The sequence below is a fragment of the Schistocerca americana genome, chromosome 2, assembly GCF_021461395.2.
Source record: "Schistocerca americana isolate TAMUIC-IGC-003095 chromosome 2, iqSchAmer2.1, whole genome shotgun sequence".
In the NCBI taxonomy this organism is placed as follows: Eukaryota; Metazoa; Arthropoda; class Insecta; order Orthoptera; family Acrididae; genus Schistocerca; species Schistocerca americana.
The window spans coordinates 547,078,963-547,095,637 of record NC_060120.1 but is presented as its reverse complement, the minus strand read 5'-3'; the positions used below and the strand labels follow the sequence as shown (position 1 = coordinate 547,095,637).

The 16,675-nt window shown below is 39.3% G+C and overlaps 1 protein-coding gene across 1 annotated transcript in view; it reads right to left on the bottom strand.

The window, feature by feature from the left end:
• LOC124595118 (inactive rhomboid protein 1) overlaps positions 1-16,675 on the bottom strand; it is a 138,106-nt gene that overhangs the window by 35,945 nt on the left and 85,486 nt on the right. Inside the window, exon 10 of the mRNA XM_047133715.1 lies at positions 866-966. Within this exon, the coding sequence (XP_046989671.1) occupies positions 866-966 (101 nt within the window). The remainder of the gene's footprint in view (positions 1-865; positions 967-16,675) is intronic.

Below are 16,675 nucleotides of genomic sequence, written 5' to 3'. Positions count from 1 at the left end.
TTCCAAACTTCAGTGACCTTCTATAACTGTTGAAATTGAAACTCCACTACACCACTGGAAAGTTTGGTGTTTGAAAGAAGACATGATCTTTCCACAGAAGGTGTTGTTAAAAATGAGATGAAATTAAAATTTTGATCAAAACCTTCTAGCATCATAACCCAAACCAAAATGTTAAATTCCTGGAAATGAAAGCATATAAGCATATGTCTTTCATACACAGCTTTCAGCAAGCTATTCATTTTGATATTTAATACATATATAACAACTTGCCAAATGGTAAGTCTCCCCTGACCCAGGGTTCTGGGCAACTTTTCCAAACTCTTCCCATTTCTTAAACCTTGTCACTTGTTTTCTTTCACCCATCTTCCTTATCCTTCAACCCTTCTGCCAGAATAAGGAGCCACTGGCTCTGAAAGTTTGCACATTTATTTAACCTTCACATATGTTTTCTCCTGCCACCACTTGTTGAGTAGATTTCTTATCTATCCAATTACATTTTCAAAAACTGTTTATGTTTGTTGAAGTAATAGCTATGTGAATCCTTGCACATCAACTTCAAATAAGCAAAGCAAATTGTCATCAAAATATATTCAGTTATTTCTTAAGTGATGTGACCATGTACAGACAGAGAAAAACTTTATAAACGGTTGTCATATGCCTAGAGATCTTTAAACTCTATCAGTCTGACTAATATTTTTGATGCACTGACAAAACATAATTGCAATTTATTACGTTTTTAAACAAATGGTCATGAAAAACTACATTACATATATCTTCAAATAACTCCATCACAACAAATCCTGAAAGAAATTTTAAATTAAAAATGATGAGATGCATTATTATTCAGACAGGAGTTGAGAATTACCCTGCATGTAGGAAAAGGGAAGTCCACAGCCTGTAGAACTGATCTGGAACTTCTGGTGCATAGAAAGGAATCATTCCACAAACATTGTCAAGGCAGGAAACCTGAGGACAGACATGAAATTTATTGTTGCTTTTTATGGTTAAATTTGCAAGCAATTTAAGATATATTGAAAAAAAGGTTGCCCCACATTTTAATGCACACCCTTTCACAATTATTAAAATTGTTACAAGAAGGAAATGAATTTAGTTCTCCTTTGCAATACATTCTCTTGTATTAACTAAACAACTCAGAAATTATTTTGATTTATACTGAAATGTCAAAATGCTAACAAAATAAATTCTGTTAAGTAACTAAGTCAAAAATGATAACATGTGTTTCTTGTACACTGTGTAGATCCACTAATTTCGTTGTCTTTCACTCTCTTCTAAACTGAACAAGAACAATCAACTGTTGACCTCGAAAAACTAGATAGAACTACCGTCAAATGTCAAATATTTTTTATTCATGTCATTAGTTGAATTTCATTCTATTCCTCAATCTGTGCACTCAAGGAGAGGAATAGAGCGAATTTCATGAGTATTGGAGAGGTTAGTAAATTTTCTGTGGTTTTCAGACTTTCCAATTAATTTAATTAAGTGTGGAAATCCAAAAGTTTATGGGCGGTATGTGTTATTTAAAGTGATGATATTTCTGACTCATAAGAGAAGAATAACACTACTATTGATATTTGTATCATAATCACATCTATGATTTCATGTTACATATTTTTCCATGGCAAAGGTATATATATTCAAAATTCTAGCTTTCGCAACAAATGGTTGCTTCGTCAGGAAAGAGGGAAGGAGAGGGAAAGACGAAAGGAAGTGGGTTTTAAGGGAGAGGGTAAGGAGTCATTCCAATCCCGGGAGCGGAAAGACTTACCTTAGGGGGAAAAAAGGACAGGTATACACTCACACACACACACACACATATCCATCCACACATACACAGACACGAGCAGACATTTTTCCTACGTGGAATGTTTCCCTCTATTATAATTTTTATATATATATATATATATAAAAAACAAAGATGAGGTGACTTACCGAACAAAAGCGCTGGCAGGTCGATAGACACACAAACATACACACAAAATTCAAGCTTTCGCAACAAACTGTTGCCTCATCAGGAAAGAGGGAAGGAGAGGGGAAGACGAAAGGAAGTGGGTTTTAAGGGAGAGGGTAAGGAGTCATTCCAATCCCGGGAGCGGAAAGACTTACCTTTCCGCTCCCGGGATTGGAATGACTCCTTACCCTCTCCCTTAAAACCCACTTCCTTTCGTCTTCCCCTCTCCTTCCCTCTTTCCTGATGAGGCAACAGTTTGTTGCGAAAGCTTGAATTTTGTGTGTATGTTTGTGTTTGTTTGTGTGTCTATCGACCTGCCAGCGCTTTTGTTCGGTAAGTCACCTCATCTTTGTTTTTATATATAATTTTTCCCACGTGGAATGTTTCCTTCCATTATATATATATATATATATATATATATATATATATATATATATATATATATATATATATATATATAATAGAGGGAAACATTCCACGTGGGAAAAATATATCTAAAAAGAAAGATGATGAAACTTACCAAACAAAAGCGCTGGCAGGTCGATAGACACACAAACAAACACAAACATACACACAAAATTCTAGCTTTCGCAACCAATGGTTGCCTCGTCAGGAAAGAGGGAAGGAGAAGGAAAGACAAAAGGATATGGGTTTTAAGGGAGAGGGTAAGGAGTCATTCCAATCCCGGGAGCGGAAAGACTTACCTTAGGGGGAAAAAAGGACAGGTATACACTCGCACACACACACATATCCATCCACACATACACAGACACAAGCAGACATTTGTAAAGGCAAAGAGTTTGGGCCAAACTCTTTGCCTTTACAAATGTCTGCTTGTATCTGTGTATGTGTGGATGGATATGTGTGTGTGTGCGAGTGTATACCTGTCCTTTTTTCCCCCTAAGGTAAGTCTTTCCGCTCCCGGGATTGGAATGACTCCTTACCCTCTCCCTTAAAACCCATATCCTTTTGTCTTTCCTTCTCCTTCCCTCTTTCCTGACGAGGCAACCATTGGTTGCGAAAGCTAGAATTTTGTGTGTATGTTTGTGTTTGTTTGTGTGTCTATCGACCTGCCAGCGCTTTTGTTTGGTAAGTTTCATCATCTTTCTTTTTTTATATATATATATATATATATATATATATATATATATATATATATATATATATATATATATATATAAATGGAAAAGTTTACATATACCAGTTCTTCAGCAATAATGAATAAACATTTGACTTTAATTTTTCCTACCACATATGAAGTAATGATAATCTCTACTGAAATATCCCATTGAAACATTTGTTCCATATTGCTGTAGGTTTGTTAATTAATGACTGCTTGGTGCCACAAAATAGTTGATAACCATGAAACTGACTTGCACAAAATAATGTAGTGATGCATTTAATGTAATAATTTTGTCTTTAAATGACAATTACTGTTTCTGAAATGACTTTTCAGAATAATAAAAGCTATTACTCTTCATTCAAAACAATTAAGTAACTGTTTGGCACATATCTATTTGAGTAATGCAATCTTCTTAAATGTATCATTGAAGATCCTGTGTGTAATAGGTATAAAACAAAGTATAAGACTATAGATAGAGAGATGCTGAATGAAACACATTTGGCAGTCAAGAGAGCAACACATGAAGTCTATATCACTGCTGTTGCAAAATATTGTTGAATGATCTTTCACAAAGCCCAAAGAAATTCTGGTTATATCCAAAAGCCGTAAGTGGCAATAATATTAATGTCCAGTCACTCATGGACAAGAAAGGAATTGAAACTCAGAGTAGCAAAGCAAAATCAGAAAGCTTAACTCTTGTGTTCCTTCACACAGGAAAACCCCAGAGCATTGATAAACACCTGAAAACATCAAAATTCAACGAACCCACAGGACCCGGTGGGATCCCTATCAGATTCAGCTCCTGACTTGCAGCTGAGTGAATCCCACTGTTAAATACACTGGCGTCCAAAATTAAAGTAACAAACTGCCATTTGCTCATCTTCTGTCTAATTCACCGTACAATCATACAAACTGTCAACAAATGTCTGTACAATGAACTTCAGCATGGAAAATGGCATTCTGTTCAATGGACAACCACATCAATGATGATGTCAGGGCATCTTTCATATGGGGTAGTGTTTGTTGGATAGCCTCACATCCACAATCACTCTGTATACAGTCACCGATGGTGCAATATGATCAAAGAAGATGCCTACCAGACTCTCTGTGGTGAAGAGCCATAAGAAGAATGGAAGCAGGACATCGCAAACTGATGAGGCCTGATAGCTTAATGTGAATCATTCTGTTGTTTCTCGGATGTCACAATTTATAGAGATCAAAACAGTACTCCAAAGACTAAGTCAGGTCCGACCAAGTGTGACATCACTGTGATTTGGATGTAAGGGCATGATCGTACCACATTAGAACTGGACAGCAACTGGCATCTGACATTGCAGCATACACTGGACATATCGTATTAAGACAAATGTTGTCCAGAAGGCTCCAGAAGAGTGCCTTTATTGTTGGAGACCTGTTGTGTGTGTACCTCTGATGCATCTTTACAGGACAACATGCCACCTTGGCAGTCGAACAGTGAGCCAAAGTTCTTTTCACAGATGAGTCTTGATTTGGGCTGGAGAGTGATTCTCGGTGCATTCACATCTGGAGGGAATATGGAACATGATTTTGAACCCAAGCATTATGGAAAGAGACTGATATCAAGGAGGATCCTTAACGTTGTGGACAGGGATTATATTGATCACATGAACACCTCTTCATGAAAATGTATGAATGAATCGGCAAGGTTTAACTGCTATCAGGTATCATGATGAGATCTTGGGACCTCATATGTGGATGTTGTGAGGTGCTGTGGGCCCAGACTTTGCATTGATGGATGATAATGATCGCCCTCATAGAGCAAGAGTGGTTGACATTTTCTTGGGAACAGAATATATTGCACGAATGGCATGGCCTGCTTGCTCTTCCAATTTGAATCACACAGCGCATGTCTGGGGTGCACTAAGAAGATGGGCTGTATTACTTCAGCATCCACCAAGTACTCTCCAAGACTTACAAGCAGCTGTCCGGGAAGAATGGGTGTTATTGCCTCAATATGAGATTGATGATATCATTCATTCACAGCATGCCCCATCATTGACACAGACCTGAATTGTTGCCAGAGGTGGTCACACCCTTTACTGAGCACATTAAACAGCTGTCGGAATGTGTGTGCAAATCCATTAAGTTGGAAAAAATGAACATTTTTGTCTACTGTTATGCATATTGCAGTTGTTTATGATCTGTATTCTTTACATTGTTTCTACTTTACTATCATCTGTTTACACTATTTCGTGGCAAAATAAACACAACCTTGCAAAATTTCTGTTTGTTGCTTTAATTTTGGACACCAATGTATAACCTATCACACATCCCTCAAACAAAAGACCATGCCCAGTAGCTGGAAAAAACATGGATTACACCTGCCTACAAGAAGGGTAGCGGAAGTGAGCCATAGAACTACCATCCATTATCCTTGACATTTGTTGTAGAATCTTAGAATATATTCTTAGCTCAAACATAATGAGGTATGTCAAACAGAATGACCTTCTCCATGCCAACCAGCATGATTTTCAAAAACATTGATAAAGTGAAACCCATCTTGGACTTTTTTTCACATGACATCCTGAGAACCATGGATGAAAGCAGTCAGGTAGGCGCAGTATTTGAAATGGATTTAACTCTGTGTCATACCTACACTTGTTATCAAAAGTATGAGTGTATGAGACATAAGGCAAACTTTGTGATTAGATTGAGGATTTCATGGCAGTAAGGATGCAGCATGGTATCTTGGATACAGTCATCGACAGATGTTGAAATACCTTCGGGTGTATTCCAGGAAAGTGTGTTGGGTCCCTTGCTGTTCGTGCTTATGGTTTTCACAGATGATGCAATTATCTACAACAAAGTACAGTTTGAATGAAGCTGCATAAATATTTAGGTGGAGCTTGATAAGATTTCAAAGTGATGCAGAGATTGGAAACTTGCTCTAAGTGTTCAGAAATGTAAAATTGTGCACTTCACAAAATGGAAAAAAAAAAAAAAATGAAAAAACCATAATATCCTATGGAAATAATATCAGTGAGACACAGCTGCAGTTAGTAAACACATACAAATACCGGATTGTAACACTTTGTAGGAAAATGAAATAGAACAATCACAAGCTCAGTCATGGGCAAAGCAGATAGCAGACTTCAGTTTATAAGTAGAATACTAGGGAAATCATTCTACAAAGGAGATTGCTTACAAATCACCCATCCTATAATACTGCTGATGTGTGTGGCATACACATGAAATAGGACTGGCAGAGGATATTGAATGTATATGGAGAACAGAGGCATGAGTGGTAAAGGGTTTGTTTGACCTGCGGCCAAGAGCTGACGAAATTTTGAAAAAGAACTGAATTGGCAGTCTCTTGAAGGAAAGTCTACTAATAAATTTTTGAGAACTGGTTTTGAATTATGACTATGATTATACCTACGACTCCCTATATATCACTCCCACAGATTTCATGAGGACAAGATTATATTAATTACAGCATGCACAGAGGCATTTAAGCAATCATTCATCCTGTATTCCATACATGAATGGACCAGGAAAAAGCACTAATAACAGATATAGTGGGACGTTCCCTCTACCATGCATTTCACAGTGGTTTGCGGAGTATAGATGTGTATGCAGATACAGATTATTAAGCTGAGAGTAAACAATAATAGCTATGTGTATTAAGTATTTTATTCTGTGCAATATTTACACATAATTATTCAAACGTACGAGTTTCAAGACTCGAAAGCTGTCTTTTCTGTAACATTAATGTTTTTGGATGAAGAAATGAATAGAACTAACCATGCAATGTTTTTTGTGTGTCCTCTTAGTTTCAGTGATTTGATTTGATATTACCACTAACTGCCAATTGTATGAAATGATTCTAAATTCATTTTTATGACACTTAAATGTGTGATGTCCAAAACTTACAATAAATATGAGAGCAGAAATACCCACAAAATGAAAAACGGAATTGTGGAATTGCATACTAAAATATTTAAGTAGTTTGCACTCATATGAAGCCACAACTTTAACACTACTATATGTTGAAGAAAATAGAAAGACAGAAAGGATGTCATAGAGGAAGACAACAGAGGTTTCACATTCTTCAGGGAAGGATGGGCAATGGAAGCAAAGGTGCCAATGGGATAAGGGCTAGTGCACATACTAGAGAATCAGTGCAGCACTTTTAAGGCCATACAAAAGCAAATGATAACAGGAGGGGAAAGATTATGTTGTCAGAATCAACCAAAATCTGTTCTTCTGATCTACTGTTTGTCCTGCTGTCTATTCTTATTTGCTTCTTTGTACTTTTTAAATTTTCAATTAATTTTATTTAATTTCCAATACTACTTTTCTTCACTGTCTTCTATCAAATAGTTCCACAGTCCAGATGTAGCTTAGCCAATTCTTTCACTTTTCCCTGATGATTAAATCATGATTATTATTATCCTCTGTTGCTATAATAGATTACTTGCTCTACTGAACCTTTGATCATCTTCAACATTTCTTCCGCTACTGGCTTCTACACTTGATAGAAGTCTCCACAGTTGTCTGTGTGCTGTTAATTAAACAATTCTATAGAAGAAACAAATTTTGTCAGGCAAGAACTAATCTCAGCCTTTTAAATGAGCCTATATGTCGCATATCACTTAAGTTTAAAGGCGTGTCAGTAGATTGACAAGTGTGGTCAATTTCCACGAACAAAATAGGAATTTCTGTTAAGTGGCATGACTACTAATGAAAATGCTATACAATTTTGTTGACATGTTTAACAGGAATAGTTGAAGATGAATAGCATGTTGTATCATGTATTTCATGTATGTGATGAAACGTTTGAGGAGATGTTGAGTGGCAGACAGACACAATGAAAAGACCACTAAACATTTAAGTTTTCGACCGAAAAGTCTTTTTTGGAAATAGAAAGCAGACAAACACACACATTCACGCAAGCAGAATTCACACATACATGGTTGTTGTGATTAGCAATTTACCCTTTTGATAATACTGTTGTTATACCATCTTGGACTTTCCGCTGTCTGATAAAACATTTGTAGTTGAAATGTAGTCTGGAGTCCAGATATGAACTGAGATGACATAAGTTCATGAGGATTCTGTATTAGCAGTCAACACCATTTATTGCTGGACAAACAAATGTTAACATAATCATATGAGCATTGCACATATGGAATGTTCCAAATGCTTAACTGTGGTTTCTACTAATGAAATGGCTGATAACATTCTTGGTATTTTGATAGAGGACTGTGGAGATGGTAGGTATCTTCACACAAATGCTTATCTCATATTCTGAATGATTTTCATCATGAGAAGGAGCTAAGCATATAATGGTATCATTAGTGGCTTTTGAAAATAGTGGACGGAAATTAGAAAATTAAATTTAGAAAACGAAAGCATGCCACAATCAAAAGAGCTTCCGGTTTTGTGTTATGTGACTACATAAAATAAGGATTCATCATTACATGTCAGAGACAAAACTGCATTCAAGATAGAGAGCTTGTGAAATTAAAAATGCACAAAATATACTGAAAATAATTTTGAAAGCTGGAAAAGTGATGGAGGCTGTTTGTGGCACTCACAAGGTACACTAAAGTTTTGGAGTATTAGGTCGTTTGCATACTAAGTTGAAGAAGACCTAAGGGGTGTGTTCAATAAGAAAGGTGACTATATTTTTGCGAAAAAATATTTATTTGTTCATCAATATTCATGTGATCCCTTACAAAATAATCCCCCTCAGATACAATACACATGTGCCAACACTTCTTCCAGTCCTCAAAGCACTACTCATAAGCCCTTTTTGGTACAGCCTTGAGTACTCCCAGTGATGCAGTTTTTACTTCCTCAGTCATTGAAAATCTTTGTCCTTTCATAGGTCTCTTCAGTTTTGGGAACAGGAAAAAGTCATAGGGGGCCAAATCCCGTGAATATAGTGGCTGAGGCATGATTGTTATGTTGTTTTTCGCCAAAATATCTCTCACAAGCAATGATGAATGAGTAGATGCATTGTCGTGATGCGAAAGCCATGAATTGTTTTTCCACAATTCTGGACGTTTTTTGCGTATTGCTTCTCACAAACCATGCATAATGTCAAGGTAATACTCCTTATTGACTGTACAACCTTGAGGCAAAAATTCATGATGCACTACGCCACAGTAATTGGTAAAAACACTGAGCAAAACTTTGACATGTTTTTTTCAGTCTTGGCTCTCCGGGATGCTTCCATTGGGATGACTCGGCTTTCATTTCGACATCATAACCATAAACCTATGTTTTGTCATCAGTTACAATGCTTTTGAGAAAATCAGGACCATCACGGATGTCATTCAAGAGCTCCTGAGCGATGCTCACGCCCAAAACATCTAAAAAAAATTGTATGACACCAGCCGACCGATGTGCCAACATCCTCAGCAACGTCCCTTACAGTAAGTCAACAATCTTCCAAAACAATTTTCTTCACAGATTTGATGTTATCATCTGTTGTTGATGTGATAGTGTGTCCAGAGTGAGGTTCGTAATTGCCATTTTCTCGACCTTCTTGGAAGAGCTTGTACCACTTGTAAACATTGCTTTTTACTTAGAGCAGGCTCATCGTATGCCACAGTCAACATTTCAAGTGTTTTAGAGCAGTTGATTCCATTTTTCACACAAAATCTGATGCAAATTCTTTGCTCTATTTTTTATAATAATCAAAAATTGCTGAGCACACTGAAACACATCTAACTTTCTATCTGTCATAAACAAACTAAGTATACTCTACACATGAAACTGTGAGTATATGTTCAGGACATTTGTACCAACACAAAAAAAATTAAAAAAAGGATTGATAATTGAATGTATGTTGTCTGTACAATTTGGAAAGTCACCCTACTTTTTGAACAACCCTTGTATGTCAATGCACAAAAAGTGATATTGTACCAGAAGATTGTCTCTGCTTATACACTGACCATTGCTATGGCAAAAAGAGGATAATTTGGCCTTAAAATAGTTCCTCCAATCACATTATTCTCCAGATATGGCCATAAACAATTTATTTCTGTTTCTTAACTTCAGCTGCAACAAACCCAGAAGTATCAAAGTAAGATCCAAATAAATGCCTCCCACAGGTAAGAGTATTAAAATCCTAATGATAAAATGCCAAAGTATTCACAAGGTGCCAGTTTGAAGCACTTATAAAAATCAGTGAAGCTCACATAATACTAGGTGCAGAAAGCTGGTTGAAAACTGAAATTGATAGCAGTGAGATTTTTGGGAAAAATTTAAGTGTATGTCAAAAGAATAGGTAAACAGAGGTGGTGTATTTGTTGCAGTAGACAAGAAACTCAAATTCACCAAGGTAGAAACTGAAGCTGCATGTGAGAGTGTGTGGACGAGATCGAATAACGGGTGGACATCAAATGGTAATTGGATCCCAGCAGACTCATCTCATTATGTAACCAAAAACTTTAAAGAAAACCACAGCTCAATTGCATGTAAGTTCCCCAATCATACTGTAATCATAATTCGGAAGCCCACTCATTACGGAAGTATATTGGGTCTTATGACAACAAATAGATCTGACTTCTTTGAGGATGTCCACATTGAAACCAGTCTCAGCGACAATGACACAATTGTGACAACAGTGATTAACAAAGTACAAGGGACAATTAATACAAGCACAAAGATGTTCAGTAAATTAGATAAAAAACCAGTAGTGTCATAAATCAATGAAGAACTCGATACTTTCAGCTCAGGGCAGGAGCATGTAGAGGAAAAATGGTTCAAGTTTTAAAGAATAGTTGACCACGCACTGGATAGATATGTACCTAGTAGAACAGTTCATAATGGGAGGAAACCTCCATGATACACAGTCACCTCTAAAGAAACGGAGATTACTGAATAATAGGTGTAAAACAAAGGGTATGGCCATTGGCAGACAAATGGTGAATGAAACACACTTGGCTCTCAAGAAAGCAGTGCATGATGCCTTCGATGACTACCGTAGTAGAATACTGTTAGATGATATTTCACAAACCCAAATAAATTCTGGTCATATGTAGAGGCTGTTACTGGCACCAAAGTTGGTTTCCAGGCCCTAGCAAATGAAACAGGAATTGAAACTGAGAGTAGCAAAGCAATATCAGAAATGCTTAACTCTGTATTTAAATGTCCTTTAGAAAGGAAGACCAAGGAACACTGCCTCAATTGAGTCCTTGTACCACTGAAAACATGAATGAAGGAAGTGTTAGTATCAGCCGTGTTGAGAAACAGCTGAAATTGTTATAAATGAACAAAGTCCAAGGCCCGATGGAACCCCTGTTAGATCCTATACTGAATTTGCGGCTGAGTTAGATCCTCTTCTAGCTATAATCTATTATAGATCCCTGAGACAAAAAATCTTGCCCAGTTCTTCACAAAAAAGTACAGATCACACCTATCTACAAGAAGAGGAGTAGAAGTGATCCACAAAACTACTGCCCAATATCCTTGACATTCATTTGTTGCAGAATCTTAGAACATATTCTGAGCTGAAACATAATGAGGTATCTTGAACAGAATGACCTTCTCAATGTCAAACAGCATGGAACCCGAAAATATCGATCATGTGAAACCAACTTGCAGTTTTCTCCATTGACATACTGAAATCTTTGGATTGAGGTAGTCAGGTAGATGAAGTGCTTTTGGATTTCCGAAAAGCAAATGACTCAGTACCAAAACTACAATTATTGTCAAAAGTATGATCATATGGAGTAACAAGTGAAGCTTGTAAATATCAAGTGAAACTTGTGACTGAACTGAGGACTTTTTGGTAGGAAGGATGCAGCATGTTAGCTTGGATGGAGAGTCATTGTCAGATGTACAAGTAACTTCAGGTGTGCTCCAGGGAAGTGTGTTTGCCATTCAAATGGCTCTGAGCGCTATGTGTGTTTGCCATTCATGTTGTATATAAAAGACCCTGCAAACAATTTTAATAATAACATCAGACTTTTTGCAGATGATGCAGTTATCTACACTGAAGTGCCAAATAAACTGGTATATGCGTGCATATTCAAATACAATATAACAGAGGAAAACATTCCACGTGGGAAAAATATATCTAAAAACAAAGATGATGTGACTTACCGAACGAAAGCGCTGGCAGGTCGATAGACACACAAACATACACACAAAATTTAGCTTTTGCAACAAACGGTTGCTTCGTCTGGAAAGAGGGAAGGAGAGGGAAAGACGAAAGGAAGTGGGTTTTAAGGGAGAGGGTAAGGAGTCATTCCAATCCCGGGAGTGGAAAGACTTACCTTAGGAGGAAAAAAGGACGGGTATACACTCGCACACACACACATATCCATCCACACATATACAGACACAAGCAGACATATTTAAAGACCAGTGCAGAGACAAAGATGATGTTGAATGACAGGTGAGGTATGAGTGGCGGCAACTTGAAATTAGCGGAGATTGAGGCCTGGTGGGTAACGAGAAGAGAGGATATATTGAAGAGCAAGTTCCCATCTCCGGAGTTCGGATAGGTTGGTGTTGGTGGGAAGTATCCAGATAACCCAGACGGTGTAACACTGTGCCAAGATGTGCTGGCCGTGCACCAAGGCATGTTTAGCCACAGGGTGATCCTCATTACCAACAAACACTGTCTGCCTGTGTCCATTCATGCGAATGGACAGTTTGTTGCTGGTCATTCCCACATAGAATGCACCACAGTGTAGGCAGGTCAGTTGGTAAATCACGTGGGTGCTTTCACATGTGGCTCTGCCTTTGATCGTGTACACCTTCCGGGTTACAGGACTGGAGTAGGTGGTGGTGGGAGGGTGCATGGGATAGGTTTTACACCGGGGGCGGTTACAAGGATAGGAGCCAGAGGGTAGGGAAGGTGGTTTGGGGATTTCATAGGTATGAACCAACACGTTACGAAGGTTAGGTGGACGGCGGAAAGACACTCTTGGTGGAGTGGGGAGGATTTCATGAAGGATGGATCTCATTTCAGGGCAGGATTTGAGGAAGTCGTATCCCTGCTGGAGAGCCACATTCATAGTCTGGTCCAGTCCTGGAAAGTATCCTGTCACAAGTGGGGCACTTTTGTGGTTCTTCTGTGGGGGATTCTGGGTTTGAGGGGATGAGGAAGTGGCTCTGGTTATTTGCTTCTGTACCAGGTCGGGAGGGTAGTTGCGGGATGCGAAAGCTGTTGTCAGGTTGTTGGTGTAATGATTCAGGGATTCCGGACTGGAGCAGATTCGTTTGCCACGAAGACCTAGGCTGTAGGGAACGGACCGTTTGATGTGGAAAGGGTGGCAGCTGTCATAATGGAAATACTGTTGCTTGTTGGTGGGTTTGATGTGGACGGACGTGTGAAGCTGGCCATTGGACAGGTGGAGGTCAACGTCAAGGAAAGTGGCATGGGATTTGGAGTAGGGCCAGGTGAATCTGATGGAACCAAAGGAGTTGAGGTTGGAGAGGAAATTCTGGAGTTCTTCTTCACTGTGAGTCCAGATCATGAAGATGTCATCAATAAATCTGTACCAAACTTTGGGTTGGCAGGCCTGGGTAACCAAGAAGGCTTCCTCTAAGCGACCCATGAATAGGTTGGCGTACGAGGAAGCCATCCTGGTACCCATGGCTGTTCCCTTGGTATGTCTGGCCTTCAAAAGTGAAGAAGTTGTGGGTCAGGATGAAGCTGGCTAAGGTGATGAGTAAAGAGGTTTTAGGTAGGGTGGCAGGTGATCGGCATGAAAGGAAATGCTCCATCGCAGCGAGGCCCTGGACGTGTGGAATATTTGTGTATAAGGAAGTGGCATCAATGGTTACAAGGATGGTTTCCAGGGGTAACAAATTGGGTAAGGATTCCAGGCGTTCGAGAAAGTGGTTGGTGTCTTTGATGAAGGATGGGAGACTGCATGTAATGGGTTGAAGGTGTTGATCTACGTAGGCAGAGATACGTTCTGTAGGGGCTAGGAAACCAGCTACAATGGGACGGCCGGGATGATTGGGTTTGTGGATTTTAGGAAGAAGGTAGAAGGTAGGGGTGCGGGGTGTCGGTGGGGTCAGGAGGTTGATGGAGTCAGGTGAAAGGTTTTGCAGGGGGCCTAAGGTTATGAGGATTCCTTGAAGCTCCGCCTGGACATCGGGAATGGGGTTACTTTGGCAAACTTTGTATGTGGTGTTGTCTGAAAGCTGACGCAGTCCCTCAGCCACATACTCCCGACGATCAAGTACCACGGTCGTGGAACCCTTGTCCGCCGGAAGAATGACGATGGATCGGTCAGCCTTCAGATCACGGATAGCCTGGGCTTCAGCAGTGGTGATGTTGGGAGTAGGATTAAGGTTTTTTAAGAAGGACTGAGATGCAAGGCTGGAAATCAGAAATTCCTGGAAGGTTTGGAGAGGGTGATTTTGAGGAAGAGGAGGTGGGTCCCGCTGCAATGGAGGACGGAACTGTTCCAGGCAGGGTTCAATTTGGATGGAGTCTTGGGGAGTTGGATCATTAGGAGTAGGATTAGGATCATTTTTCTTCGTGGCAAAGTGATGTTTCCAGCAGAGAGTACAAGTGTAGGACAGTAAATCTTTGATGAAGGCTGTTCGGTTGAATCTGGGAGTGGGGCTGAAGGTAAGGCGTTTGGATAGGACAGAGGTTTCGGATTGGGAGAGAGGTTTGGAGGAAAGGTTAACTACTGAATTAGAGTGTTGTGGTTCCAGATTGTGTTGATTGGAATTTTGAGGTTTTGGAGGGAGTGGAGCTGGAAGTGGGAGACTGAGTAGATGGGAGAGACTGGGTTTGTGTGCAATGAGAGGAGGTTGAGGTTTGCTGGAAAGGTTGTGAAGGGTGAGTGAGTTGCCTTTCCGGAGGTGGGAAACCAGGAGATTGGATAGTTTTTTGAGGTGGAGGGTGGCATGCTGTTCTAATTTACGGTTGGCCTGTAGGAGGATGCTCTGAACAGCCGGTGTGGATGTGGGAGAGGAAAGATTAAGGACTTTTATTAAGGATAGGAGTTGATGGGTGTGTTCATTGGCTGAGTTGATGTGTAGGTGAAGGATTAGGTGGGTGAGGTCAATGGATTGTTCAGTTTGGAACTGGTATAGGGACTGATGGAAAGAAGGGTTGCAGCCAGAGATGGGAACTTTAAGTGTGAGGCCTTTGGGGGTAATGCCAAATATCAGACAAGCCTGAGAAAATAGAATATGGGAGCGTAATCTGGCCAGGGCGAAGGTATGTTTGCGGAGGGAATGTAAATAAAACTTAATGGGGTCGTTGTGGGGGTGTTGTGAGGGTGACATGGTATTAGAAGGTGGAAAGTGTAATATGAGGCTGAAATGAAAATGAAAATAAAAATATATGGGGAGAGATAAAGGTGAATTGGAAAGTAACTGGAGATCTGGTGTGAAAAAAGGCGAAAAGGTGTTGGTTACAGCTGGGCTATGTTGTCGCCAAAACACGTTAAAGGACGGAGAAATTCGGGAAAATTTCGAAAAAAATGCGTGTAATATATTAAAAGGAGTGGTTTTGTGGTGGCAGATTATGAAAATGAGGCTAACAATTGTCTGACGAAGAAATAATGACGTTAAAACCTGGGGGAAGCAGCTAAAAATTATCAGTGATGTGGAAAAACGGAAATGGAAATAAAGCGAAAGTTATTAGAACTAGCCGAAATGGTTGTTTAAAAGGTGAAAGGAACTGTTTGTGAACTAGAAATGGTGGATTTTATAGCGGCAGTAGTGTTGAAAGCGGCAAAAAAATTTTTTTGGTTTTGGTTTGGAAGTGGGTTGCATATTATTGAGTATATATAGGCGGGATAAAATTGTATAGCAGATTACGGTAAAAAGGAGAAGGTGAATACAAAGTGAAACTACTGGAAAAAACAGGAAGAGAGAATAAGACGACAGAAAAGATTTCGAAATGCAACAGTGACAATAACAAACGTAATTGTTGGGTTCAAATTAATAATATCAATATAATAGAGGGAAACATTCCACGTGGGAAAAATATACCTAAAAACAAAGATGATGTGACTTACCGAACGAAAGTGCTGGCAGGTCAATAGACACACAAACAAACACAAACATAAACACAAAATTTAGCTTTCGCAACAAACGGTTGCTTCGTCTGGAAAGAGGGAAGGAGAGGGAAAGACGAAAGGAAGTGGGTTTTAAGGGAGACGGTAAGGAGTCATTCCAATCCCGGGAGTGGAAAGACTTACCTTAGGGGGAAAAAAGGACGGGTATACACTCGCGCACACACACACACACACATATCCATCCACACATATACAGACACAAGCAGACATATTTAAAGGTCTTTACATATGTCTGCTTGTGTCTGTATATGTGAGGATGGATATGTATGTGTGTGCGAGTGTATACCCGTCCTTTTTTCCCCTTAAGGTAAGTCTTTCCGCTCCTGGGATTGGAATGACTCCTTACCCTCTCCCTTAAAACCCACTTCCTTTCGTCTTTCCCTCTCCTTCCCTCTTTCCAGACGAAGCAACCGTTTGTTGCGAAAGCTTGAATTTTGTGTGTATGTTTGTGTTTGTTTGTGTGTCTATCGACCTGCCAGCGCTTTCGTTCGGTAAGTCACACCATCTTTGTTTTTAGACATATTCAAA